The sequence below is a fragment of the Miniopterus natalensis genome, chromosome 6 (genome assembly GCF_054644295.1).
Source record: "Miniopterus natalensis isolate mMinNat1 chromosome 6, mMinNat1.hap1, whole genome shotgun sequence".
Lineage (NCBI taxonomy): Eukaryota > Metazoa > Chordata > Mammalia > Chiroptera > Miniopteridae > Miniopterus > Miniopterus natalensis.
This window is the reverse complement of record NC_142086.1, coordinates 83,187,878-83,214,651: the sequence shown is the minus strand read 5'-3', so window position 1 is coordinate 83,214,651 and position 26,774 is coordinate 83,187,878. Positions and strand designations below refer to the sequence as shown.

General features: G+C 56.5%; 2 protein-coding genes and 1 long non-coding RNA gene across 10 annotated transcripts in view; 2 read left to right on the top strand and 1 right to left on the bottom strand.

Moving 5' to 3' along the window:
- The window catches only part of COL18A1 (collagen type XVIII alpha 1 chain), a 43,148-nt gene extending 35,872 nt beyond the window's left edge, over positions 1-7,276 (top strand). Inside the window, exons 32-41 of the mRNA XM_087818390.1 lie at positions 815-858; positions 1,133-1,255; positions 1,868-2,021; positions 2,106-2,179; positions 2,792-2,920; positions 3,408-3,443; positions 4,713-4,958; positions 5,471-5,668; positions 5,991-6,106; positions 6,855-7,276. Coding sequence (XP_087674516.1) covers positions 815-858; positions 1,133-1,255; positions 1,868-2,021; positions 2,106-2,179; positions 2,792-2,920; positions 3,408-3,443; positions 4,713-4,958; positions 5,471-5,668; positions 5,991-6,106; positions 6,855-7,065 — 1,331 coding nt within the window. The 3' untranslated portion in view covers positions 7,066-7,276. The remainder of the gene's footprint in view (positions 1-814; positions 859-1,132; positions 1,256-1,867; positions 2,022-2,105; positions 2,180-2,791; positions 2,921-3,407; positions 3,444-4,712; positions 4,959-5,470; positions 5,669-5,990; positions 6,107-6,854) is intronic.
- SLC19A1 (solute carrier family 19 member 1) lies at positions 251-21,600 on the bottom strand. Of its 8 annotated transcripts, none has more exons than XR_015714697.1 (8): positions 21,201-21,597; positions 17,253-18,024; positions 16,983-17,175; positions 14,429-14,570; positions 3,814-3,994; positions 2,813-3,128; positions 2,465-2,568; positions 251-1,591 (listed from the first exon to the last, which is right to left on the bottom strand). XR_015714697.1 is itself a non-coding variant. In XM_016220472.2 (5 exons), the coding sequence occupies exons 1-5, from the start codon at positions 21,411-21,413 to the stop codon at positions 10,083-10,085; spliced, it is 1,596 nt and encodes a 531-aa protein (XP_016075958.2). In that variant the 5' UTR covers positions 21,414-21,428; the 3' UTR covers positions 9,485-10,082. The 8 variants fall into 8 exon arrangements, 5 of the variants coding, with proteins under 5 accessions (XP_016075958.2, XP_016075966.2, XP_016075972.2 ...); XR_015714698.1 differs by having other exon boundaries at positions 2,813-2,978; XR_001603776.2 differs by lacking the exon at positions 2,813-3,128.
- Positions 21,601-23,695: 2,095 nt separating this feature from the next.
- Positions 23,696-25,609, top strand: LOC107543102 (uncharacterized). Its single transcript, XR_015714696.1, has 2 exons — positions 23,696-23,820; positions 25,346-25,609. It is a non-coding gene; the product is annotated as an uncharacterized LOC107543102 (long non-coding RNA).
- Positions 25,610-26,774: the final 1,165 nt, after the last annotated feature.

Here is a 26,774-nt window from a genome sequence, read left to right as displayed (position 1 = left end):
CGAGTCAGGGCCCAGGTGGGCGTCTGTGATCCTCACTGGGTGCAGGGCCTGGCCAGGGGAGGGGCAGGGAGGGAATACATGGTGCACATTTATGGAAAGGAAGAAATCAACCTGCCATCTTCATAGACAACATGTTTATGATCGTCAGCCACCCCAAAGGAGCTACAGATAAACTGTTAGAATTTATAAGTAAATTCATCAGGGTCACAAGGGTAATTTACAAAATCAATAACCAGTCATAAACAAAATGAAATTTTTAAAAAGTAACATTTAGAAAGATACCAGATTGGTCATTGTCAGAGGCAGGGGTCGGGGGAGGGAGAATTGGATGAAGGGGGGTCAAAAGCTACAAACTTCTAGTAATAAGATAAGTAAGTCCTGGGGGTGTAACGTACAGCATGGTGACTACAGTTAACGCTGCTCTATCGTAGGTTTGAAAGTTGCTGAGAGACTAGATCCCACAGATTCTCATCAGAAGGAAAGAAAACCTTTTTTCTTCATTTATCCATCTGAGATGATAGATGTTAAGTAAACTTACTGTGGTGATCATTTCACAATAAACATAAGTCATGTTATTCTACTGTATGCCTTAAACTCATCCAGTGCTGTATGTCAGTTATATCAATAAAACTGAAAGGAAAAAAAAATCCAAAAAAAATCAAGTAACTGAGAATAAGTGTAACAAAATAGGCAGAGATTCTCTACGTAGAACTTTTACAGAAAGAAGTGAAAGAAGATGCAGACAGGTGGGGATGTAAATGAAAGATGCTGTACAGATGTCTCACTGAGGCCCCATCCAAAATCTTTCCTGTAGGGCAGTTCCCGTTCGACCTTCTCCAGCTAGAGGCTGAAATGAAGGTGGGTGACACCCCTTATCACTTTGCTGAGCCCTCCTCAGACCACTACCCTGCCAAACACTTCCCTCTGCCCACCCCACGTGGCGCACTGGCTGTCCCCGGCTGGGTTTTGCAGGGCCTCACTCAGATGCAGCAAAAGACCTGCCAGGCCTGGGCTCCAGATGCTTCCAGCTGCCTTACCTTGCCCACCTCCAGGCTTGTGGGGGTCAGCACCCGCCCCTCCCCATACCAGAAATGAGAGCTAGACTGTCTCAAACAAGTATTTCCATCCACAGGGGGAGAAAGGTGACCGAGGGGACACCGGGCAGAAAGGAGAAAGGGGCGAGCCCGGGGGTGGCGGATTCTTCGGCTCCAGTGTGCCTGGACCCCCGGGCCCTCCAGGCTACCCTGGGATTCCGGTAAGTTGGCTTCAGGCCACCATGTAGGTGCCTACACACACACCCAGAACTGTGCCAGAGCCTGGGTCCCCAGAGGCCCCTGGGGCCAGGAGCCAAGGGCAGAGCCAGCCTGGCCATGAACACCCAATGAAGCCCACAGGCTGTGCCCTGCAAACTGGTCCCCAAGCACTCCCATCCTAGTTCTGTCCCTCTCCCTCCCCCCACCAGGGAGGGCACACTGACCTGGGAGTGTTCACAGCCAGGGAGGGGAGGACAGGGTGGAGCCTTCACCTGATCTCCTGCTGGCGCTGTTCCTCCTGATCAGGACCCCAAGTCCCCTCAGGGAGACCATCTGCCCTAAAAGATTCCAGGAAACAGTGGGCCCGGCTGTCTGGGGGATGGAGATGGATTGGGAGCCCCTGACTGCTCTGGTCCACATGCTGGGATCAAGCCCCAGCAATAGAGACATGGGGTAGGGGTGGGGGTTCTCCCAGGCCCTGGGGCATGGGCAGGGAGGTGACATGGCTGTTTCCTGCCGAGGTTCTTGGCAGATGCTGCCCAGCCCCTCAAACTTAAGTGTCCTTGGCCTAGGGACCTAGCTGACAATACTTCATGTCTTGTTGTCTGTCCTAGGGTCCCAAAGGAGAGAGCATCAGGGGCCAGCCTGGTCCACCTGGACCTCAGGGACCCCCTGGCGTTGGCTACGAAGGGCGTCAGGGGCCTCCTGGGCCCCCTGGCCCCCCAGGGCCCCCAGGGCCTCCTTCCTTTCCTGGACCTTACAGGCAGAGTAAGTTGGGCAGGAGGTGGGTCTGGGCTCCAGCCTTGTACCGCTGGGGCTGGTTTGTTCCTACCTCTGGTTTCTCTCTTGTAGCTATCAGCATTCCTGGCCCCCCAGGCCCACCTGGGCCCCCGGGACCCCCTGGAACCATGGGCACCTCCTCAGGGGTAAGCATCCTCCTGCCCTGACCCTCACTGCCCAGTTGCCTGCCCAGCCACCCTTCCCTTTGGAGGCCTGTGGGGGGCCTGCTTCAGAGGGGTCCTGGGTAGACCCCACAGGAACCCTGGTGCTGAGGCTGGCTTTCCTGGGGCAAACATAAGAACCCTGAAATGTGGTTTCTGAAGTGGGGCACCCGGGGGCCATGACTGAGATGGGCAGGGTGAAGAGGACAGAGGACAGCCATGGAGGAGGCCCTAGTGGGCGGGCCCATGTGCAGAGGTCCAGGGACTTACCGTGCTCATGGGTAACGGGGGGCTTCATGCCAGGCCTGCCCCTCCCTCCTTCCTGAGGGTGGCCTCATCCAGCCAGCCTTCACAGGGTGTTCTCAGGGGCCAGCCTGACGAGAAGGTGCCCAGTTAAGTCTTAAGAACTGTCCTTTTTCCAGGGTGTCCTTGTCTCCACCCCAGCACCCTGAATGTCCAAATCAGTCCCCTGAACACCCCACCCCTTCAGGAACATGTCGCCCATCCCTGTCCTCACCCCTTGCCCTCACCTCTTGCCCCGTGAGCCCGCTGCCGCCTCTGTGCACAGTGGGACCCCATTGGGTGGGCATCCCGCAGGTGAGGATCTGGCCCACATACCAGACCATGCTGGACAAGGTGCCCGAGGTGCCGGAGGGCTGGCTCATCTTCGTGGCGGACAGGGAGGAGCTCTATGTCCGTGTCCGAAATGGGTTCCGGAAGGTCCCGGTGAGTTCTCTGGAGGGCCTTTCCCTGTACCTCCTGCCCTCACTCGGGGGGGGTAGGACTTGGAAGAAGATGTAAGGTGGAGAGTGCTGCATGGAGGAGGAAGGCCCCAGGCCCTGGGCAGGGGGCACAGGGACCCAGGCCACTGCTGGCACCCACAGCACGCACACTCCGCCAGGGTCAGGACCCTCAGGACCATCCTGGCGGCGGCCTGCGGGGACAAGAGACAGCCAGCACTCCTCACACTACCTTTTAAATTAGTAGAATTTTTTGAGGAGTTTCAGGTTTACAGAGAAGTAGCCCTCACCCTTCTTAAAGTGCATGGAGGTATTAAATGTATAGTGTGCCAGGTTCTGGGCAGGCCCCGGATGCAGCCATGCTGGCTTCGATGGGGGGAGAGGCCGGGGCTGGGCAAGTGGATTCGGGAGGGTTGCCAGCTGTGGGTGCTGGTCAGTCAGGTCACTGGAGTAACCCTTATGTTTTCTTCCAGCTGGAGGCACGGATACCACTCCCCCGTGGGACGACGGTAAGGAGCGCTGTTCTCTCCCAGCCATCAGTTTAGGGGTGCAAGCCTTCGAGCCTGGAGGATGGATGGCCAGGACGTGCGGGGTGTGCATTGGTGGTCTATGCACTGCCTCACATTTTCGGAACAACATGATGCTTTAGGATCTGAGGGCCACCCCTGCTAGGGAGATGGGGTACTCAGACTATGTAAGAGGGCCTTTCTTCAGTTCACACCTATTGTCTTCCCCAGGCAACTGGGGCCAAAATCCACTGTTCATTTGAGTCTCCGTTGTCCCTCATTTAGAATGCGGGACACAGGACAGACCCTTCTAGGGTGGATGGAGGGGGAACGGGAGAAGGAGATGGGTGGATGAATGGGCTGAAATAAGTACCTGAGTTTACGTGCCACAGCTGTAGGCTCCTTTCAAAAATTGTGACTTCTCAAATGGCCCATCCTCTCATTTACTCATTTAGCACATAGTCATGGGTCCCTCCCATACGCTGGGCAATGTTCTAGGCATGAGGTACAGCTGGGCATGAAACAGACGAAACCAGTGCCCGCTGCAGCTGACACTGTATGGGGGAGATAGGCAGTAAAGATAATAGGTTTGTCAAAGCATAATGTATAATTATATAAATCCAAATATTTTATGTAAACCTGTATAAATTAATTATATGAATTCTAAATACTTATTATGAACAGGTACTAAGTATCTAATAATAGGTATATAGATAACAGTAATAAATTATACGGTGTGTCCTAAGGCTTTCCGTGAAGTGGGTGGGGGCACAAGGGTTGGGATTTTAAAGTGGAGGTCAGTTATGTTGTCTCTGTGGTGGGAATGGAGCAAAGGCTTGAGGATCTGAGAACAGGCGCCTTCTGGTGTCATGGCCCAGTGTCTGAGCTACAACAAGGAGGAGGCCTTGAGGTCAGGGGATGTGGTCACCTGAGGGCTCTCCAGGCCACAGCAAGGAGGTGGCTTGAGTGTACTGGAGCTGAGGGTATGTGAACAGAGGGCCATCAATTTGATTTAGGCATGAACAGGATGGCTGGTCTCCCCGAGCCTGGCTTCCACCCAACACTCTGGGCACCCCAGTTCATCACTCCAGTCCATCCCTCTCCTAACCAAGAGCACAAGCTGGGGTGCAGATGAATGGGGATGTTCTGGGACGGAGCCAGGAACCTGGGCCCAGGCAGGAGAGCAGAGCCTGAGGGGCCCCACAGAGACTCCATGTGGGGCTGATGGGTGTGGGACCCCTTCCCATGTATTGTCCACCCTTCAATCTGCAGGACAATGAAGTAGCCGCCTTGCAGCCCCCCTTGGTGCAGCTGCATGATGGTAACCCACACCCTCGGTGGGAACTGCCCCCCTCCACGGCACGACCCTGGCGGGCAGATGACATCCTGGCCAGGCCTCCACGCCTGCTGGACTCCCAGCCCTACCCTGGAGTCCCACACCACAGCTCTTATGTGCACCCCCGGCCAGCCCGCCCCACTGGTGCTCCTGTCCACACCCACCACGACTTCCAGCCAGTAGTGAGTGACCTTGGGGGGCACATGTCCACCAGCCCGAGCTCCCAGGGTAGGTTCTCCAGGCCTGGGACTGCCCTCTGGTGCCCACCTCCAAGACCAGTCCCTGCTTATGTCCTGGAGAAGCTGGACTGGTGCATATGACGGCACTGGGGACACAGGCCCTGCAGCGCCTCTTTTCACAGAGGTGGCTGTTGAGGCCTGAGGACAGTGACTTGCTTAGGAGGTAGATAAAGGAGGGTGGCCGTTACAAGCCGATCACAGCCCGTGCCCAGGCTGAGTGTTGCTTTCTGGGCCCCTAGCACACCAAACATCTGTGCTCCCCGGGGCTGAGGGGCCCCAGGCTGGTTCTCTAGGGCCCTAGTGGGTGCACTCCTCTCTCCCGGGCCCTGCCTGTGCTCACACTCACCCCTACTGTCTGTGCAGGGCTGGGGCAGAAAGGAGGGCAGGCAGGGGAGGGGGTGCCTGGGACTGATGCCACTGGAGGCTAACTGCAGCTGACCATGGCTCTCCTGCAGCTGCACCTGGTTGCACTCAACGGGCCGCAACCTGGTGGCCTGCGTGGCATCCGTGGCGCAGACCTCCAGTGCTTTCAGCAGGCACGTGCGGCAGGCCTGGCCGGCACCTTCCGTGCCTTCCTGTCGTCCCGCCTACAGGACCTCTACAGTATCGTGCGTCGTGCTGACCGCACCCTCGTGCCCATCGTCAACCTCAGGGTGGGTGCCCTGCCCTGTGCATGGGGCTCCCAGAGCTGGGGTGAGGGGCCTGGCAGTCGGGTGCACTGGGCTGGGCATACCCCTGAGAACCCAGCAAAGCCCCTGCCCACAGTGCCCTTCACGTGGCTTTATTCTGTGGCTCTTCACCACCATTGTGTGTTTTCCTGATGCTCCAGAGCACCATTTCAGAGCCATGGGGGGTGGACTCACCCAGACCTGGGGTCCAGGCTGGGGAAGGTGCCTGGACTGCTAAGGCCCCCGGCCGATGGTCCTGTCAGGCGGTGACCAGAGATGGGTAAACTGGCCCCACTTCCCTCTGCAGGACGAGGAGCTGTTTCCCAGCTGGGAGGCCTTGTTCTCAGGCTCCCAAGGCCAGCTAAAGCCTGGGGCCCGCATCTTCTCCTTCGACGGCAGAGACGTGCTGCAGCACCCTGCCTGGTAGGTGCAACACTGGGGGCGGGGGATTGCTGATTCTCAGAGAACCCAGGCCTAGTGCACCTCCCTGTCTCTGCACCTCCCTGTCTCTAGTCTGACCCTCTGCCTAATACTTGCTCACTGTTTAAAACTCACAAGATCAAGAAGAACATTAATGATACAAAGCATTCTTTGTGTGTTGCATGAAACACCGTCACTAGTCTGCTCCCCGGGGGGGGCACCCCACTGCTGCTGTCCAGGAGACTGGCCCATGGTGGACCCCTCAGGGGCCTCCCAGGATTACCCAGCTCTCACTGTCACATAGACATCACAGCGAGTGATTTCTCCCTTAAATTCCCCAAAGTGGAATTCCCAGTTGGAGGATGTGCGCACCTCAAATACTGGTGAAAGTTGTCAGATTGCCCTCACACCCATTGTCCTGCCAGCGTGGTGTTGGGGCACCTGTTCCCCCAGCTCATGCTCTTAAAAGGTGGCTCATTTATCAGACAGTATGTACCCCACCCTCACTGAGAAGCACCCAGACCCAAGGGACCAGTCATCAGGGTCGCAGAGTCTGCTCTGTATGCTGTGCCCCCCAAAACAGTGGCAGCATGGGGTGCTGTCCAAGGGTAGCATCCCCAGTGACTAGGGATGGCCTGAGTCCCTGCCACTTCCACATCCAGCCACAGCCTCCACCCTTTTCTGCCTGGGGGGGGGCCTCCATCCAAGAGGGGCAGGCCCAGGTGTGACTGACAGCCCATGTGTCCTGCAGGCCACAGAAGAGTGTGTGGCACGGCTCAGACCCCAGCGGACGACGGCTGACTGAGAGCTACTGTGAGACATGGCGGACTGAGGCCGTGACAGCCACGGGCCAGGCCTCCTCGTTGCTGGCAGGCAGGCTGTTGGAGCAGAAAGCTGCGAGCTGCCACAATGCTTTCATCGTCCTCTGCATTGAGAACAGCTTCATGACCTCCTCCAAGTAGGACCTTTGCCAGCTCGCACGAAGTGTGGACAGATGGCCAGAGAGGAGACCAAGCGGCAGGGGGAGTGGAGAAGCCCCCAGTGCCGGGTAGGGAGCAGCAGCCAGCACCTCAGACAGGGCTGGGACACTTTTCTGTGTGGTTCACATTTCATGTAATCCTCCAGAAATAAAGAAAGCCAAAGAGTGTATTTTTTAAAAAGTTTAAAACAGAAGGCCTGGTGCCAAGTCTTTCTCCTGACCCGCCCCCTCCCAAGCCCTAGCTGGCCTGGCCTGGCCTGGCCATGCAGGACACAATCCTCAAATCAAACCAGGGAGCACACCTGGCTCTGTTCTCGTCGCCTCTAGCACTCACTGCCCTGGGAAGGTGTGTGCACCCCAGGCCCCTAGGCCCCCAGTGGGTTCCTTAATCACCCCAGGCAGGTGCTATTTTCTGCCTGGAACTCCTTGTGCACAAAACCCAGACCTGCTTGCAGACCAGCCACTCCCTCTACCCTTCTGTACCTGGCCCAGGGGTACAGAAGGGCCCTCCCTCCACAGGCGGCCAGCAGTCAGGACTCTTGGGCCTTGGGTGCAAGGGGGCCCACCTCTCCTTGGCCTCTTGCAGCAATACCCCCCTTCCACTGGAGCAGTTTCCAAGCTCAGTGCCCCCCTGCTGACTCTGGCTCCTGTGGGGGTTGAGGGGCAATGCCCCACTCCATGCTGTATGTGCTGGTGGCCTTTTTCCCTGGAGCCAGCTCTGCCCCTTGGTGTCTCTGTCCCATGCTGGCTTCCCAAGTGACCTGTGAGGTCAAAAACAGTACAGAGCTTGACCCAGCGATAGCTGTGCTGTGTGTTTTGAGGGGTCCACAAACCAGGGCATGGTAGCATCCTGTTCCCAGCCCCAACCCCACATCCAGCACCCCTTTCCAGAGTGAGAATTCCCAGTGCCCATGCAGGCCCAGCTCTGCCTGGAAGCGTCTGCTAAGGACCCCTCAGGTCCCGGCTGGACTGCCTCCTGCTGAGCCTGTGGGAGGCCATGCAGAGGAGTTGCAGCTGGGGCAGGACAGGACTGGATCATGTCCACAAACAAGCTCCGCGTGTAGGCAGTGAATGAGGCTGTGTGTTTTACCTGGTCACCACTGTCCATAACACATAAAGTCCCCGTCATTGTCCTTGTGGGGGAACTTCAGGGGCCATTTTGGGGTGCATGTGGGTCACTCTGGGGGAGCTGGTGGGTGTCCCTGCTGGTGGCCATGCTGGGAGGGGTGGCAGGCCAGAGCCCAACCCCCTCAAGGTCTGCTGTCCACACACTGCAGCCATAAACCAAAGGAGCTGGTCTTGGTGACTGTGAGATGTGGTTCCAAACAAGCTCCAAGTAAGAACCATGTTCATGGACACTGGTTTGAAGGTGGCCTTCACTGTCCCAAGACCAGTTCTCAGGGGCCTAAGTCTCCCAAACTCAGCACGCAGACCCCGAGGGAGCCCGGGGGTGCAGTATGCGGGTACATACATGGGTATGGGTATGCGTGGACATTCCCGGGTGTACACAGATATATCGGGTGAGCGGATGACCTTTCTCCTCTTAGGTCTCCCTGGAGCAGCCTTCCCAGGTCTGTGTAGGGGGTCTGCCATGGGCTCCCACACCCAGCACCACCATGCTCTCCCCACAGGTGCTGCAGCCAGCCAGGCTCCAGGAGGTGTCTGACCCCGAGAGGCTATGTACACTGCACTGAGCAGGGCCTCACTTGTGCCCTGGGAACAAATGCCACCCCTGCCCTGATGACCAAGGGGCTTGGGAGCAGCAGAGAAAGGCGATTCTGGGAGCCTGGAGGCAGGGTCTGAGCAGCAGGCCACGCAGTGCATATGGAGAGGCTGCAGGGGGAGCAGTTGGGCCAGCTGCTGACATTGGTCTGGCTGGGGTGGGGGGGCATCCCAATGGAAGGGCACAGAACTCTGAATCATGGGGTCAGTGACCGGAGGCACAGAAGTGAGATCCCACCCCCACCCCCAACCAACCCATGAAGTCTCACTCGAGATCCAAGCATAAAGGAGAAATGGTGCTGGGCCCTGGGCTCAGTGCTGCCCCTTCCCAGCAGGGTCAGAGGGGCAGTGGTGGCCTGTGTGGACACACCGGGGGACCAATCCACCTGTCTGACCAGACCCACACCGTAGGCTGTGACTTGGGCCAGCCTGTGCACACCCTCCTCCTTGACTCTCATGGCACCCAGAGATGCCCCGCTCAGCCAGCACCAGTAGCCTCTCCTCAGCCAAGTGTGTTCCTGACGCTCCTTGCCAAGCTGGCCCCAAGCAGTGGCCTTTCCTCCGAACCCCATCAGTTAGGGTGCTGCTCAGCTGCCCCACCCGTATGAGGGCAAAAGGTCATGGGAGGAGCAGCACCAAGGACACTGTGGGCCCTAGTTGGGTCCCTTCCTGTGCCTGAGGGCAGGGGCTGGGCCCCTTCCTTGGCCTCCCAATTGACCCCAGCGCCACCCATCCCCAGGCCGGCTTGGAATGAGGAGCCCCTCACACTCAGGTTTAATGTTTCAGGTCTCACATCTTAACATGACTGGCTCCTGGAGCCCCAGGCGGCCTGTCCTCGCTGGTGTGTGAGCACCCCAGGTGGCCCCCATTAGGGTGAGGCAGGCCGGTGTTAACCCACTTTAGGAAGCGGGAGGACCAGCGAGGGCCGGGAGCAAAGGAGGCAGCGCCCAAAGACCCCAGCGCCCCTCTTCCACCCAACAGGGAAACGCCTGCCTGCCCCATGACCAGCTTCTCCCACAGAAACGGAGGCCCAATAAGGCTTTTCCTTTATGTGAGTAAAAAAAAGGGGGGCAATACAGCATTGTTTAAAATGTGAGCAATGGAATTCAAACAATGCCAGAAACCCCGATTCCTGGTTCCAAGAAGACCAGCAACCTGACAGGGAAGGGGCAGTTCTGAGATGTCAAGGCCCCAGGGCCAGTGAGGATGTTGAGGATGCAGAGCAGATTGCCTCTGGTGTCAGAATCTGGCCACTCACTGGGCTGGGCAGAGAGCAGATCAGGCCCTGGGCTCAGGCTGCTCTGTCAAGACTGGCCCTGCGGCTAATGTGCCGTCCTTGGGGGCCAAGGTGGTGGCTATGGGCTGCAGGTTGCTGAGGGGTCCATCCTGCAGGCTCAGCACCTGGGCGGCTTTCTCCTCCGGGAGGCTCGTTAGCTCCTGGGCCAGGGGCAGGGGCTGGTGGTGGCCACACTGGAAGTGCCACAGGCTCCCCAGCACAGCTCCCAAGAAGTAGGCAATGGACAGCACCAGCAAGTACACAAAGTAGACTAGGAACTGGAACAGAGAGAGGTGGGGTGGGGGGTGAGGGGCAGCCTGGGAGGTGAGGGGGCTTTGAAGAGTGGTAGGGAGGCAGAGAGGGGGTGGGGAGCAGGGGAGGGAGGGGCAGTCGGGAGGGCAGCTCATGTGGATGTATATTCTTCCCTCTCTCCCTCCTCTTGCTCAGAGGCCACAGGAACACTGCAAGGGTGGGGTGGTGCCCAGGGGTCAGAGGCCAGCCTAGGAGCAGGTCCCACAGTATGCAAGGCCTGCCCTCTGCACTCCTCCCACTGCACCAGGCACAGCCCTGGGGGGAGCTCCCACCACTTTTCACAGAACCCTGGCACTTCTGCTATCTCCATGTGGACTCTGTGATCTACCCCCAGGCACTTTGCTCATTTTGAGTGACCACACATGTGCACTTTGCTCCAAGGGCAGAGTTCCCACACTGCTGAGGGCTCATGGACATCCACGCATGTGGTGGAGCCCAGTCAAGGACAGGTAGCCTGAGACCTGGGTAGCCCCTACTCAGTGAGCCAGTGGGGCCCTGGTGACAGGCAAAACTGCAGTAGTGACACAGAGATGTACACCCAGCCCACAGAAATGTCCCTCCTGATTCTCATGACCACCAGGGGGACAGGAGGTCTGGGTGTTCTCAAAATATCTGTGGGCTAGACCAGGCTCAAGTCCCTCCCTGAGCCCCTTGTGACATTGGCACCCTTAGCCCTTATAGAAAAACTGCTCATTTCAAAAGTAAACCAAGAAGGGAACCATGGAGGACTTTGCTCCCAGGACGACGGAGTCACATGTTTCCCATATTCTTTCCCAGTATGACCGAAACACACAGAGTACACATAGGGAAGTGACTGAAAGTGGAAGTCAGCCCAGCTAGGGACCCCAGAGCCCGAGGCACAGCACGGTGGTATGTGATGGGTCTCAGGCTTTATTTCCTTTTTGCTGCAGGTATTTTAAAATCAAAGAAGCCAGCAACCCAGAAATGGCAACATACATAGAAAAAAGCCCCCACAAAGCTGCTCTCTCTACCAGAGGACCAAGACAGGGACAGCCCAGTAGGGCAGGAAGTGACAGACAGAATGGCCCTGCTCTGGCTAGACCCACCCTCGTTATCTAGGCTGTAAGGAGGCCCCTGCTCCATGGGGTGGTGTTCCTCAAAGTCCAGTGGGGAGCTGCAACGTTCACCCCACAAAGACAACATGGAAAGTCTGGACTGTCACTCCCATCCACTAATGGTAACAACGCCCAACCATGCCCCTGTGGACTCAGGACTTTCACCCCCACCCAGCAGTGGCAAGAACACCTCACCCCATATTCAACCTTCTGAAAGCTAAAGACCGAGAAAAAAATCTTGAATGCAGCCATTTTTAAAAAAATGACACCTTAGGGGCAAAACAATTAGAATGACGGAATTTTTCATCACGAGCCCTCAAGACCACAAGGAAGTGTCACCTTTTTCACATCCTGGAAAAAACCATCAGCCAAGAAGCTTGTATCTTCAGGAATGAAAAGATGAGCCCGGCCGGCGTGGCTCGGTGGTTGAGCATTCACCTAGGACCCAGGAGATCGCGGTTGGATTTCCAGTCAGGGCCCAGGCCCAGGTTGTGGGCTCGGTCCCCAGTGGAGGGGATGCAGGAGGCAGCCGATCAATGACTCTCTCATCATCGATGTTTCTATCTCTCTCTCTCCCCCTTCCTCTCTCTGAAATCAATAAAGATATATTAAAATTCTCAGATGAAAAAAACTAAATGAAAAAAACTTTGTCACAAGCAGACCTGCCCTAAAATATTGGCTAAAGGAGGTTCTCTTGACTGGAAGGGAACAAAGACAGAATCTTGATACAATAGGAAGGAGAGAGAATGCAGCAAGCGAAATCATGGGTGCAGACTGTGGTTGCCAGGGGCTGTGGAAGAGAGGGGGTGGGAGTCAGGTGGTGGGGCCATGAAAGAGCAGCCTGAGCCTGAGGGATCCGGACGGGGGGTGGGGGGTGGGGGGAGGAGAAGCTTCTCTTTCTTGAACTTACAAGGTCAATATTCTGGTAGTGAGATTGCACTGGAGAACCGCAGGATGTGATTCGTGGGGAAACTGGAAATGAGGGACATGGATCTCTGTATTACCTCTTACAATGCAACTGAGTGAACAGTTATCCAAAACTAAAAAGCTTACTTTAAAAAACAAGCACACCCAGGCCAGCTCCAGGCCATCGGCCCATGTGCTCTGCCCCCTAAGCCTGAACAACTGCCACTCTCACCGCTCAGGATGAAGCGAAAGGGACACAAAGAGCAGTGAGTAGGAAAGGAGAACAGGGTCAGTTGGAAGGACTGTCTTCCTGGACTGCATCAGCATTTCTAATTATGAACAAACTGCCCCATTTCTAGAGTTACTTTTTAACTCAGAATGAATTAAATCAATGTCTTATTCTTGATCTGGCCCAACATAGAGCTGCCAAGTGGGAGAAGCTGGGACAAGGACAATTGAGAAAGGCCCAGCCTTTGGGGAAGACTCTCCAGGCCCTTCCCACCCAGCCATGGGCCCTTCAGAAGCCCCACTGCTAAGAAGGGACAGCTGGGTGCTCCCAGGAGGGGGAGGGGATCCTCCAGGTGCTAGAGTCCCTCCCAGGCCAGCTGAACAGCTGCCAGGCAAGGCTCCATGAAAAGGCCTGGAACCAAGGATGCTGCCCCTGCAGAGGTGCCCCTTCTGAAGGGAGGCCTCCCCTAGACAGCAGGGAGCAGCATCAGCGAAGGAGACCCTTGACCTACCCATCCCTGGGCCTATGCCACGCATACAGCCCCTCTCACCACTCACAGCTGCACACGCACTGTGGACCTAGGTCCAGCCCGACCATGGGGGGCTTTGCCAACCCTTTTCAGGGTAGACAGTGCACAGCGTTCAGCCTAGGGGGCTGGGAGATGGGCAGTGTGCCTGGAGGGCCCTGCAGAAGCAGGGCCGAAGCCCAACTGCCTGTGTAGACATGAAGGGTGAGAAGCTCTGATGTTCTTCCCCTAAACGGCATTTCCAAAAAGCCCATTTCCAAACAGGAGGGTCTGTCCTGCCTGCATCTCCTTCCTGGCCAGCTATGGGGTCACTGAGGCAGTGCTGACCCAGCACCCTCAGACAGAGGGTCAGGACATCTCATGGAGCCCACCGAGCCCAACACACCTGCCATCCAGTGAGGCTCTGGCTCCGAGCAGGTGGAGGCTGCATCCCTGCAGGCCAGTTACTGAAAATCCCAGTTACAACCCTCCTGCTAGCCCGTCCTCTGGTTAATTCCAGCTTGCTCAGAGAGGTCCTGCCTTGGCTGAGGACACCAGGAGTCACAGGTGAGTGTTTTCCACCTCACAGCAGACACAGAGTCACAGATGGGAGTGCCCCCACCTTACAGAGGACAGGCATTCTCAAGCTCTTCTGAGAACCTGCCTAGGACTGGACAAAGGGAGGGGTACTAAAGAGAGGCCAGCATGCATGTCAACCCCACTGGCTCTACTTTCATCTGCTCTCTGTAAAGAAACAAATAGCTGTCATGTGAACCAGGGTCCTGGCCTAACGGCCTTGACATCACAGTCAGAGACCTGACATGAAAGTGGTAAGCTGTGACAGCGCAGAGAAACGGCCCACATCACACTTCCATCCTTCCTGTGACATCAGCCCATCATGGGGGGTGCCCAGGGCCAGGAAGACCTCCAGAAATGACCTGCATCCAAACTCAACTAAGAGGCCCCGCAGTTCCAACTGGAGTTGGGGCAGCATTACAGCTCCAACCTGGGCCTTAGGAAGGAGGAGTACAGGCCAGCACAGCAGCTGCCACATCATGGCTTCCTGGCACCAGTCCTCTGATCCTTCCCTCCCTGCTCAGGGTCTCTCACTTCATGCTCCTGCTCTGACTCAGAAAGTCCAGTGTATCCAGCTGGAGATGCCCAAATCACCCTGTGTATGCCCCCTGCCCTCCGTAGATCTGTGGTCTGGGTCCCATGGAGGGCAGGATGCTGCTGGTTGGGTGAGGACCAGGAGGGCCTGGCCCAGACATACCTGAGAGTTCCCCTCCCCAAGGAAGTTAACCCAACACAGGGGCTCACCTGTGACTGGACTGCGAGGCCCAGGCCCCGCTTGTCAGAAACAATGAGGGTGATGATGGTCTTGAGAACAGTGGAGAAGAACGTGTTGATTCCGAAGACCAGGGCACAGAGCTCCTTAGAGAGAGAAGATGCGATCTGAAAACTTAAAGGGAAAGCAGGCCAGGATCAGCCTTGGCTGGGAGGGACAAGAAGTGCCCACAAGTACAAACGGGAAACCTGGGCTGCCACTGGCTGCCAGAAATAGCCATGTGGTCTGATGACTGTCTGCTAAAACCACTAGAGACCAGCACCTAGGCTGCCCACCGAATCCTCCCTCAATAACTCATAAAATGATTGCAAATCAGTGCCGAATGCAACCTCGGGAAAACATTTTAAAAGCTTCCTGGTAATCCTGGCCCAGGGTAACTCATTCACCACAGCGTTCTCAGAAAATCATCCTCAGGAGAATGGGAGAGTGTCATGAAGAAAATTCCGGAATTAAAAAGTCTTTAATGATATTAAAGTCTTTAATGACTTCAAAGTCATTAAATGATTCAATAAACTAGAGAAAGAATAGTTAAACAAATAAGGAGAGAAGGAATTAATATGCTCAGAGCTCCCAATCCTCTGGAAAGAAATTGACATTTGAACGTCCTTCCAATTAAAATCCCCAAAGTGCCTTTAAAAATAATGACTAGACAAGAAATATTCTAAACTTCTGAAGAATTAACAAACAAAAATACCCAGCAAGACTTTAAAGAGAATGACCGAGGCCAAGGGCCTTCTGCTGCACAGGGGTCTGAGGAGCAAGAAATACATGAAGCGCCAGAATGAGCGATCACGTGACAAAGGCTGCAGGTAAACTGAGAAAAGACCTTGTCAATCGAAGGTCTGACATATGAACTCCTGGGAACCCGGAGCTGGGCCAGGTCCTGCCGGCACAGCGAATGCCATGCCATCATCACACCGCGCCATTTGCATGCGTTTCACACCGCACACCATGAGCTCCATAAGTAGGATTAAAGGCAAAGCATAGCATACCTGTCACATATGTAGATGCAAGTGTACTCCAGGTAAATAAGGAAAAAAAAAGTCCCAGCAGAAGGAGTCCACAGATATGAAGTGGCCGCTAACACCAGGGAGGAGCCAGCCCTGCCGCACTAAGAAAACGCAAGCTGGCCTTCAGGTCACAGGAGAGCGGCTTGCCCGGCAGGCATCTGCAGTATCCACCAACACCCCCTCACTAAAGTACATGCCCTTTGACCTGGCCAGTGCCTTTCTAGGAACATCTGAGACCACTATCAGAATTTGGAAAGAAAAATGCAGGTTGAGAGGATATTGATTTCAGTGTTGCCTGTCACAGCAAAATACTGAAGACGCCTTCCCATCAGTTGGGGATTAGCTATGCAGCATGTCACTTGTCACCAAGAGGACCAATTACACCTGTATTTTGGACAGCTAAATGAGAAGGGTGTCTTCTGCCAGGAGTGTGGTCAGGGTGTCTGACAGCACTTGGCCCTCAGGAACAGGACAAGGACACTGGGTCTGATTCAGGCTCTCAGAGCCCAGGGCAGGAGCAGGCCCAAAGTGGATAGGGCAGTGTGGGTGCTGGGCACTTCTGTGAGATGGCACAGGGGAGTCACGCCCCCACTCCATGGAGAGGGGACTGCAGTGGGTCAGGAGACTGAGGATACTGTCTGAGTTCAAGACAACGTGGGAACAGATGTTCTGACATGGGTGTGACTAGAAGGAGGACAGGACTGGAGGTGCCCTACTTTGGGGGCTAGAGGGGGACTACAGTGACAGACACACCCACTAGGTGCAGGAGGCACAGGGAGGCAGTCTCCTGTGTGCCTGTGTGGTGTGAGCGAGCGGCTTTGTGAAAGGTTAGTTCAAAGGAGCACAGAGGGTCAGAGAAGCAAGCAGAACATGGGCAGGGGAAGGTTCTGGAAGTATAGGGGAGCTGGTGGGCAGGATGTTCCTGGGCAGGTACAGGAGGGTCCCCCGGGTTATGAGGAGCATGAGGGCATCAGGAGAGCCCTGGACAGAAGGTAAGCTGGAACACCTGGTCAGTCCTTGGCCAGGAACCACTGTTCCTCACCGTGGGAACAAGAGGGTAAAAAAGGCCATGGGGCTACCCAAGAAGCATTTGAGGCCTGGGAGATGGAGTAGGGAGGCTGGGAGGAAAAGCTTCACGAGGACCAGTCCCTGTGGACACCAAGTGGCCTTGGAGGGAGGAGCAGAGAATATGCCACATAGGAGGGCTCCTTGCTGAGTCTCAGGGTCATGGCAGGTAGCTAGGACAGGCGTGCTATGGACAAGAGGAAAACTGGGCCCCTGGCTCCTCCCACCACCAAACCTGTTTCACACTGCTCAGCACATACCCCTTCTACTCCCCACAGAACATTCTAGAAGGGAGGCCTCTTAATAACACAGATGGCCCATCAGTACCCACCCTGAAGGAGGAAGGTGCATGGCCCTCCAGTGGCCTCCTGTCCACCAGGGCCTGGGCCCTGGCCTTTTAGTGGCTGCCTGGGCCAGCGGCCTCTCATCTATCCCACACAGTCCAACTCACGTGGCAATGGGCACCAGGAACTGGTGTAAACCGCGGAAGAGCACGAAGGCCACATAGCACAGCCAGATGCTGCTCGTCTTATACATGAGGAAGACCAGCCCAGCCTGCATCGCCGTCACGCCTCCGATGACCAGCTTCGCCCACAGGGCCCAGTGGATCTTCACAAAGCCCGCAGCAAAGGAGGTGAAGGCACCTGGGGAGACAGGACAGTCACTGCCGTCCTCCTGGGGTGGACAGGACAGGCAGGGCAGGCGGGGCCGCTGGGCATACCGAGCAGAGTGGAGGCGGCATCTACCCCGCCGTTGTAGACCCTGGTGGTGTCTTTGGTGGAGTCGACCACGTTCCACAGGATGTGCACGTAGAAGACGATCAGGTAGTAGCCTGCCGAGTTAAAGATCCACCAGAGACACCAGAGGCGCAGCTGTGGCAGCCGCAGGTTGTCCCCTACCTCCCGGAGCATGCGCACAAGGATCCAGTCCGAGCAGCCCGACAGCAGCGTCTGGCTGCGCTTCTTGTCCTTGGGCCAGCCGGGGCCGGGGTGCATCTGGTCCAGCTCGGAGGGCGAGGCCCCGCCGTGTGCAGGCTCGCTGCGGTTGAAAAAGAGGCTGCGCTTGGGGCGCTTCAGGAACATCGTGAGGACCAGGCTGAAGGTGAGGAAGGCCAGCGAGATGTAGTTGAGTGTGGTGAAGGAGACCATGCCCACGGTGACGAGCAGCTGGCCCAGCACGGAGCTGGTGAAGACGCCCAGCAGCACCGCGGCCCTCGAGTAGCTGGCCATGCGCTGGTAGTGCGTGGGGCGCACGAGGGAGAAGATGTAGGAGGAGTAGGCTATGCGGGCGGCCATGGTGAGGCTGTAGAAGAACTCCATGAACTGCATGTGCAGCACGGAGCAGCCAAACAGCAGCAGCAGCCACACACAGATATAGCTCAGGCTCTGCAGGAGCAGCACCGGCTTGTAACGCAGGTAGTCTGTCAGCATGAAGATGGGTATCAGCACCGCCAGGTAAGAGTAGGACAGCACCGGCGTGATCTCATTGGTGACCTGTGCGACAGCAGGTTCGTCACTCCACGCAGCTCGGCAACACAGCCACTGAGGCCCTTTGGTAGCCCCCCACCAGAACCACACCATAAGCATAACTGTCTAACACCAGCACAGGTGGCCCTCGGCCCCGAGAGGCCTACAGGCTCCGAGGCCCCACTTTACAGATGGAAACCAAGGGCTGGAGTAGAGCCCCAGTCAGCACGCAGGGCCCGGTGGGAGGCTGGTTGGACCCATTCACTTCAGCTGGTTTACCCACAGCCCTGGCATCTGCCCGCCCAAATGTGCTGCTGACAAGCCAGCTGGAGCAGCGCATCCAAGTCCGTTGCGCTGGACACACACACTGACAAGCCTCCAGGAGCTCAGAGGGAGGCTGTCAGGAGACTCTGATCAAAGCTCCCTGCCTGGCAGCCTCCTGAACCCACATGCCCATGGGAAGCCAAGGCTGACCCCCAAGGCTGTGGTCCCCAAAACACTTGAGCAAAGAAGGCCCCCCAGGACATTCCTGGATATTAGTGGTGCAAGTCAGTACCCTGGGGGAAGCTGAATAACTTGTGCTTGGTCATTGAGAGTCATCACAGCCCAGCTACAGGGATGTAGACGTGTTTATGGAAAATTCTGGGAACATCAAACAGTCCCTCCTGATGAGACCTATTGGCAGAAGACTTGCTCAGCCTGGGGTAGCAGCTTGCTGTCAGAACCCAAGGGGTGGGGTGGGGTCAGAGAAGAGGACCTGCTGGTCTTTCCGCTCTTCTCTCCCCTCACCCCCTCTCCTGCAGAGGACATCGTTCACCAAGGGGCCATGGGCCTGGGAGAGCACAAAGTCCCTGGGGCAGATGGCGTCTGTCAAGAGACCCAGAACCAGCAAGAAGTCAGCCTCCTACTGGCCTGAGCCCAGTGTCTCCCAGATGCATTCCCAGCAAATTATTGTTTGGACAACCTGGGACAGGCAGGGCTCAGGCACTGTGCCCAGATCTGAATCCAGAGGGCTTGAGGGCAGTGGCTTCTCTGAAACAGGGGGGCTAGGCTGGAGTCCCAAGGCAGCCAGGACAAGCTGGGGGTGGAAGCCAGGGCTGTGTGGCTGGCAGGAGAGACAGGGGATGGTGGATTTTGAGGACCAGTGGGATGGTGGGGGCAGGGCCAGGCCACAGGTAAACTGAAATCCAAGAGGGGAGGCATCAAAAGCCGATACCTGTCAGCACCTGGATACAGGAGCTGAGTCCCCCTGACCAGAGGGCAGGGACAGGGCAGGGACCCAGTTGAGGACTCTGAGTGATGGGAGTATTGGCCATGAGTCAGGAAAAACTGCCTTATGAATGGTTTTTGCAGGGGGTCCCCTTGAGAGCAGGGCTACAGGACTTGACCCTGACAGCTCAGATGCTGAGGAACTGAAGGCTGCGTACATCAGGGAGGGGAGGGCATGTAAGGCAATGCTTACAGCATAGCGAGAGAAAACCTAGCTGCACAAACACTGGAAGATAAAGCATAAAAGGACACCATAAGCACAGGAAAGGCACCAGCCATCAGGTAAAAAGATGTGACCTACAAGAAAGGGCTGGGGATCCTCCAAGGCAGAAGCAGACAGCCCATAGGAAAGGGAGGGAGACACGGCACAGGGACAGCCACGAAATACTCCATAGCAATTGAATCAAAGCTAGCAGCCATCAACAGGGGCAAGAGGGAAACTGGAAGCTGTAGCCACGGGCAGAGGGAGCAGGTATCAGTGCCCAGGAAACTGCAGCATTGTGCCTCAAGGGTGACAAACTGAGAGCAGAGGCACTGGGCAGCTCTGTGGTTTAATCCCCTAGGGTGCGCCTTTGGTAAGACAGTCTCTGACGCATGTGGGTAACTCTCCCAAGCCAGGCCCAGCAGGCCTGGCTCACATGTACTTCCCAGACAACAGCCTGTCGCCCCTCTGATGACATACAAGCTTGGTGGAATAGCTTAATTTCTGAAATCTACTATATAATCGGTTAATATGCAAACTGAGAGGGCAGGTGAATGGGACATATAATTTTTTGCTACAGAGATTTTTCCTGTTCTATTAATAGAGCTTTGTATACATGATCCCTGTAATCACAGCAGGCGATGGCTCCCTCTTTAAGATCTGATCAATGTTCTAAGGAAGGCGGGCCCTCCGGATGACCAGTGAGTGAGGGACTGGTTACTCAGAGGAGTGCCAGAGGGTCTGGGGGGGTACAGGAGACAGCCCCACAGGCCCCAGCCCTACTACCCAGCCTCACCTGGGAAGTAACCAGCTCCAGGAGTCAGCACTGGCCATGGGATTAGACACAGTGACAGGCAGGCAGGGCTCTGAGTTCATGTGAGCTAGCATGTGGCCATTTCCATCTTTCCAAGGTGGCTACTTAGAGGGGATAGGCCTCATTTTCACATGAAAATGTGAAAGGGGTAAGGGTAGAGTTCCAGGCCAGGGAGAGGCAGGGGTTTTTTGAAAAAATCAAGGGCACAGTGGGACCCAGGAGGGTCCAGCTATGGCGACACGGGTGCAGAGGCCAGTGGCCACATGGAAAGGGCAGAGGAGGCTGGGGGAACGGAGGTGAGCAGCCTGGGACCAGCTCTTACCGGCACCAGCTCCGGGGGTCCTCAAGTGGACGAGGGGGTGGTGAGCAGAGCTCAGAAGGGCACCTTGACTATGTGCTTCATCAACCAACAGCCTCTGAGTTTCTTTGTTTTATTTTATGGAGAAGGAAATAGCAAAGGCTGGAGAAGGAAAGCACTAGGGCTGGAGCCCGTCCTGCCTCATCCTCCTACCACCATGACTCAACTCCGGTGTAAGCTTACTAGTCAGATTTCAGCAAGATCCTCTGTCCTGGCTGCGTAAAGGAAAATTCCTTCAGTCATTTCTTTAAGCAAAGAGCTGCTGAGTCTCTGCTGGAAGCAGGTGCCAGGCAGGTGGGCATACTCTCGCCCCCTGCACGCCTCCCTCAGATCCGCAGCAGCCTCGCACCCCCTCTGCGGCCACTGTCACTCTTTAACTGGCCTGGTTAATAAGTGAGAGTCAGGCTCCTTAGTGCTCCCTAAGGGACTGGGAACAGGACCCAGGATACCACATGGCCACCTAACCTCAACAGCCTCAGCTGCTTCCCCTTCCAGGCGGCACCCCTGCCCACTATCCCCCGTGTCCACAGGCCCGTCCTGCCCGCACCAAGCCCACATGCCTGTTTCCGCGTGAAGTCCTTGTCAGGGCCCAGGAGGTAGGGGGTGATGAAGCTCTCCCCGGGCCGTATCTGGGCCATGAAGCCATAGAAGCAGAGGTAGCACACCAGCAACTGCCAGGACTGAAGCTTGTGGCCGGGTCCAGGCTCCAGCCCAGGCTCTGGCTGGGGTTCCAGGGACACCGGCTTCTTCACCAACTGGCCAGAGTGTGCCATGCTGCCTGGGCCCACACGGCCCTAGAGGGACAGAAGGTGATGCTGCCCCTGGAGGGAAGAACAGAGAGTCAGGGCAACTCAGCAGCCCGCAGACACCTCCCATCCTCCCCAGAACTTGGATGAAGGGCTGCCTTTCCCTTCTCACTAAGTCAGGGTCCCACATCCACATGGAGTTGGGGAGAGGAGCCCATAGTCCCCAGCCCCATGCTCTCAATCTGGATGGGGCTCATCTGGATGCCACATCCACCCAGACGGAGCTATCACCCCTTCCAGGGAGCCTTCGGGGCTTCCTGGTCCCATATGGTAACAACTAGCCTTATGGGGATCCTTAAATGTTAACTAAAAGTAAGTGCAATTTAAAATCCAGTTTCCCAAACACACCACTCATGTCAAGTGCTCACAGCAGGTGGCTGTGGCTGCTGGGCTGGGCACAAGTCCATCCCCAGGAGAGGTCTCAGGGACAGCCTGCTCTCGCTGTCCCACTGGCCTCTGGGAGGACTCCATGCACAAGACTGGGCAGATGGGGTTTGGAGATAAAGCCCAGAGCAGGTAGGGAGGCAAAGGGAGAAGCAGGAGCCAGAGAGGAGTACAATCTGAAGGGAAGGCGCCACAGGGGACAGACAGAGCTCCAGACCAACATGAGCTGAGGGAGGCTGGTCTCGCCCAGGGGCACTTTGGGTGGCACCTCAATTTGGTCAGGGGTGACGGCACCATTCCTATGTCCACCAAGTGCCCTTTATAGCTAGATAGGCAGATAGTCATGTCTAATTATCTGAATACAGAGTTATCTGCTGTTTATTTTTATTGCTACTTCTCTATATGCTACATGATAGTTTTCCATTAAGGCACTCAGACAAACTTCACTTTGAAGTGAGAGTCAAAAAGAGAGCTACCATGAAAACTGTCAGGCCAAGAAGGGTGCCCAGGCCAAGCAGACACCGTGAGAATGAGTAAGTGGCCACCTGTTCTGTGGCTCCAGAGGCGTGAGGAAGCCTTGGGGGTGTAGGGGGGTGCTGAGCTGAGATAGTTGGGACAGCTCTGTGCCCCTTACTGCCCAACCGGTTCTGGGAAGGTGACTATAGAGGGTCTGCATTTGGGGAGAAATCTCCTCCAATCCCCAAGCAGTGGACACAAAAAGTTCTCAAGATGTAGGACCTGGTGCACTGGAAAAGCCACCAGGTTCTGGGCACTTGTTCCCCGTGGGCTCGGCCAGCATGCTGCTCAGAGACCATCTAAGCAGGAAGTGTCTCCACACTCTTCCCTGGATGAGGCCCCGGAAAACCAGGTGACCACAGAGACCCCTAGGTGCCACCAAGGGCAGACAGAGACCTCTCACCAGATCTCTGATTACTCTGTGAAGGCCTAAAGCCTCAGCAAAGGCAACTGTGGTCAGATGACTGAGATTCCTTTGCCGTCTAAGCCCCAGTGCTTATTTCCTGACTCAGGGAAAATGAGGTGGGGGGAGGGTAGTGAAACACTTCGAGAAGCTGGGCCTGGTGGGTTTGTGGGGCCACAAGGAAAGGCAGGGCATAGGCAAGGGGCAGCTTCCAGAATTACAGAGAATTTCAAAGGGAAGGGGCGATGGGGGCAACAGTGGCCTGGGAGTTACAGGGTCCTGGGAGAGCCCCCTCCCAACCATTTCAAGGGGCCAATGAAACAATCAGCCAGGCAGGGGAGCTCGAACTTAGTCCCCTCCCCCAGCACCCAGGAAAGAGCACACAGGCCATGCTTTTCCAGTCCTGCTGGAGCTTGCACGAACAGCTGGGAGGGTCTTGGCCCCTTCAATGGAGAAGGCAGCCCCAGGTCACAGGGTGTTCCACAGGCAGAGTGACCCACCTCGGGGTATATATACCACCAGGGACTCCATTCCAGCTCCAGGGCACCTCTCAGTTCAACCCCTCCCCCAGGTCACATGACAGAATTCTGTACTCCAATGAGTAAAATTAAATCCACTGACCACCACTGCTATAGACACCCAACTCACAAGTTTAAAACACCCTGGAGGTGTTGGTCACCTTTGCCCAACACAGATAACTGTAGTATTTGGATTTCTGAACCGGCTCACATTCTAACCTGAATCCTGAGACCAGCAGGCTGGGGCCGGCACCCTGCTGCATGACCACACAGTGTGCACCTGGGCTACTAGGCTGGCTTTTCTCCAGGGCAAGCCTCAGAGCTCCAGGCGCAAAAGAACAATCTGGGGGCGCGGGCAGGACCCTGGCGGGAGATGGCTAGAAGGCTCCGCCCCAGGTCAGAGTGACGCGCGCAACAGGCCGAGCTGTAACCCAACACGGGGTCTTTGTCGTCCTCAGGCGCAAGGAGGAGCCTTGAGCCCGGGGAGCCAGCGGAGGCTCCGGGCGGCGCTCACAGCACCAACCAACCGGACCCGGTGGGGAGGTGACCGGAGGTAAGCCCGCCGCGCCACAGGGTCTCAGAGCGTCTGCGCTGCGAACACCCGGCAGACATGCGGCAGCAGGCGGGGGGGGGGGCGGGCTAACACAGGGCCCCACGTGGGCTAACACAGGGCCCCCACGCGGGCAGCGGCAGAGGTGGGTGCAGCGCGTGGGGCCCAGTCACAGCTGGAGGGGACGCGTCCGGGTCACCGTGGCCCAGGGCGCCCAGCACACAGGCCCTGGCCTGCGCCCCCTGCATTCACCCCTGAGACCCCCCACGCTCCCAGCTGCATTAACTTCAAGGACCCCCAGGCACCCGCAGCCCCGACCCGCGCCTCACTAGGATCCCCGCGTCTCCGGCCTGCATCCCTCTGCTTTCACCCCGGAAAACCGCATCGCGTGCCACCTACTTTTACCCTGCACTGCAGGCCTGCATCCTGTGCATTCATCCCTCAGACCGAGAACGCGGGCCCCTGCATTCACCCCTGAGACAGGGGACCGTGCCCCTGGCCAATCCCCGACCCGCGTCCCTACATCTCGGGCCCCGCTGGTCGCTGGTTGATTACCTGGGCCCTGGGCAGCGGGGCCGGGGATCCAGATCTGATCAACAAGGTGATCAGGCGGGAAGGGAGTGGGAGAGAGCGTCTGCAGCGCCGAAATGCCCCGCGGCGGGCGGTGGCGCTGCTGGGAAATAAGTAGGCCCTGCACACGTGGCCTCGCCGTCTCGCTCCCTCCCCCCCCCTGCCCAAGTTAGGGATCCAGGACCTAGAGCAGTTAAGTAGCTGGGCCACACAAGCATGCCATGCTTGTCTCGGTCGCAGTTCCCACCTGGCCTGCCCCTGTCACCTCCCCGGGTCACATGGTACCCTCCTGGAGCAGGCCTGAGCTCCCAATGGGGGGCACGGCCTTGCCACGGGCTGCAGCCCCCACTGGAATTCCGCTTCCCTAGACCCCTCTGGGAGTCTGCTGGATCACCCCCACCTCATCCCCCTGCAAGAAGATAGTAAGAAGCTAGGAAAATCCGTGGGCAAGTGGAATGGGGAAACTGAAACAAGAAAATCAAACAAGGCCAAACAGTTGGGGCAGCTTGTGGCTGCAAGACCTTATCTTCTCTAACCAAGGATGCTTGAAAACATCCCTAACAAGAGAATACATAGCTTAAATGACCCTGGCCTGGGAAAATAGAGAACAAAGACCCAATTAATGCCATTTGTGCCAGCTCAACTCAAGGACAGATGAAGTTGGGGAACAGATAACAAAAACCCCATTAAAGCCAGCCAGACTTAAGATAAAAGTAAAACAGACCAAAGAATTATTCAAGACTCCCTTATACACTCAGTTTAATGCATCAGCATATTTAAAAATGCACCTGGAAAGCTGATGAATATTCTACTGAAACCCTCCCCTAAGATTCTTGCCTGTAGAGGAAAAAAAAATGGATAAAAAGCCCTCAGGACAAAGACTCAATGCAGGCTCTCTCTAGAGCATGTCCATGCCCCTTCCTGGGCATGAACTCTTTATTTCTTCTTAATTTCTAAGGGTCCCCATGAGACTTGCAGCCCGGGGAGCGGTGGGCAGCATCAGCTCGACCCGGGCTTATCCCCTGATCCTGTCTCCAAGACCCCATTTTCTCTGATTCCCAGTGAGCTAAAGCAGCTCCGCCTAGGCTCACTTCTATCACTGTGACCTTCACTTCCCGGTGAGCTAACAGGAGCCCCGCCTAGGCTCTTTGTTGTTTCTTCTACCCTAATTGCTTTATTTATTTCTTTGTCCCCAGCATTAATAAATATATTCTCAAACCCATCTGGACTTGTGTTGCGAAATCTTTCCTATAGGAAGTCAAGGACCCACACACTACAGGCCTGCTTGAGGCAGACCTGCTCCAGGCAGACCCTGTCCGGTAATGCCCCCCACCTGGGCTTCAGCCTCCACTGGACCACCCCCACACCCCCCATCCCTCTGGCCATAGTCCTTACTGGGCCACCCCTCACCGCGTCCACTCCTGAGCCCCCTCACGCCTACCCACATGGTGCCCTGGTCACAACTTGTGGACGTCCTGGAGCCATCTCCTACCCATCTGGAGGGAGGCCCTCCCCTTGTCCACCCCAGCTGTGTCCAGCACTTGGAGAATGCCGGCCCCCTGACCCCTGCCGCGGCCCTGCCCCACCTGCCATCCTGAGCAAGAAGTTCATGTGCTTTTTTCTTTTAGGCTCATTTTAAAACTTTCCATTCCTGGCTTACCCCCAAGCTTAAGCCAGAGACACTGGTCATTGTGCCAGACAGGACAGGATTATTGGGGTTTGATGAGTTCTCCCCCTTTGCAGCAGCAGCGTGTGCAGTTCACTCTGACCCCCATTTGGTTTGGTGGCTGCCTCAGGACTTCAGCCAGGCACAGACACCTGCTCTTGGGGCCACAAACAGCAAGACCCCCACTCAGCCCAGCTGGTGCTTCCCTGCATTCCCTCACTGCCCCCTCAGGACTGAGCATGAACCAGTCAGCCTCTGTGCAGAGCAATAGGAAGCTGAGGGACCAGAGGGGAAGGGGGTGGGGGTGGGGTGCCCAGATGTGGCCCAGGGTTATCCACACCCCTCCCCATCTCTCAGCAAAGAAAGTTACTTGGGAGAGAAGCAGCTGCAGGTCCCAGGCTGCACTACTCAGTAGGTAGCCCGCGGCTGTAGGACAGGTGCAGGGAGGGCAGCCGGAGGAAAGGGGCCCGCTGGCCTGGCCACCAGCTATTCTAGAGGGGCCCTGGAGGAAAAACTCAAATGTCACGCACAGTTCGCAGTTATGTGATTGCTATAATCTGGCCAATTGGCACAGGTCCCAGACCTCACCCATTGGGAGGGACAAAAACAGACGGGGGGGGGGTACAAAGACAAAGGGGGCCTTGTGACCCAGGTGGCCACCCTGTTGAATTCCCCTGAAAGGGAACAGCAGGTCCCACGTGAGGACACCCGAAGTCTCTCT

Bases quoted from the DNA above. Each gene is read 5' to 3' on its own strand.
- SLC19A1 (XM_016220472.2), bottom strand. From the start codon at position 21,413: ATGGCACACTCTGGCCAGTTGGTGAAGAAGCCGGTGTCCCTGGAACCC. The intron at 17,176-17,252 runs GTATGCCCAGCG...CTGTCTCCCCAG, and splicing joins TGCCGCCTCCACTCTGCTCG to GTGCCTTCACCTCCTTTGCT. The intron at 10,359-14,428 runs GTGAGCCCCTGT...TCTCTGTTCCAG, and splicing joins GCCTCGCAGTCCAGTCACAG to TTCCTAGTCTACTTTGTGTA.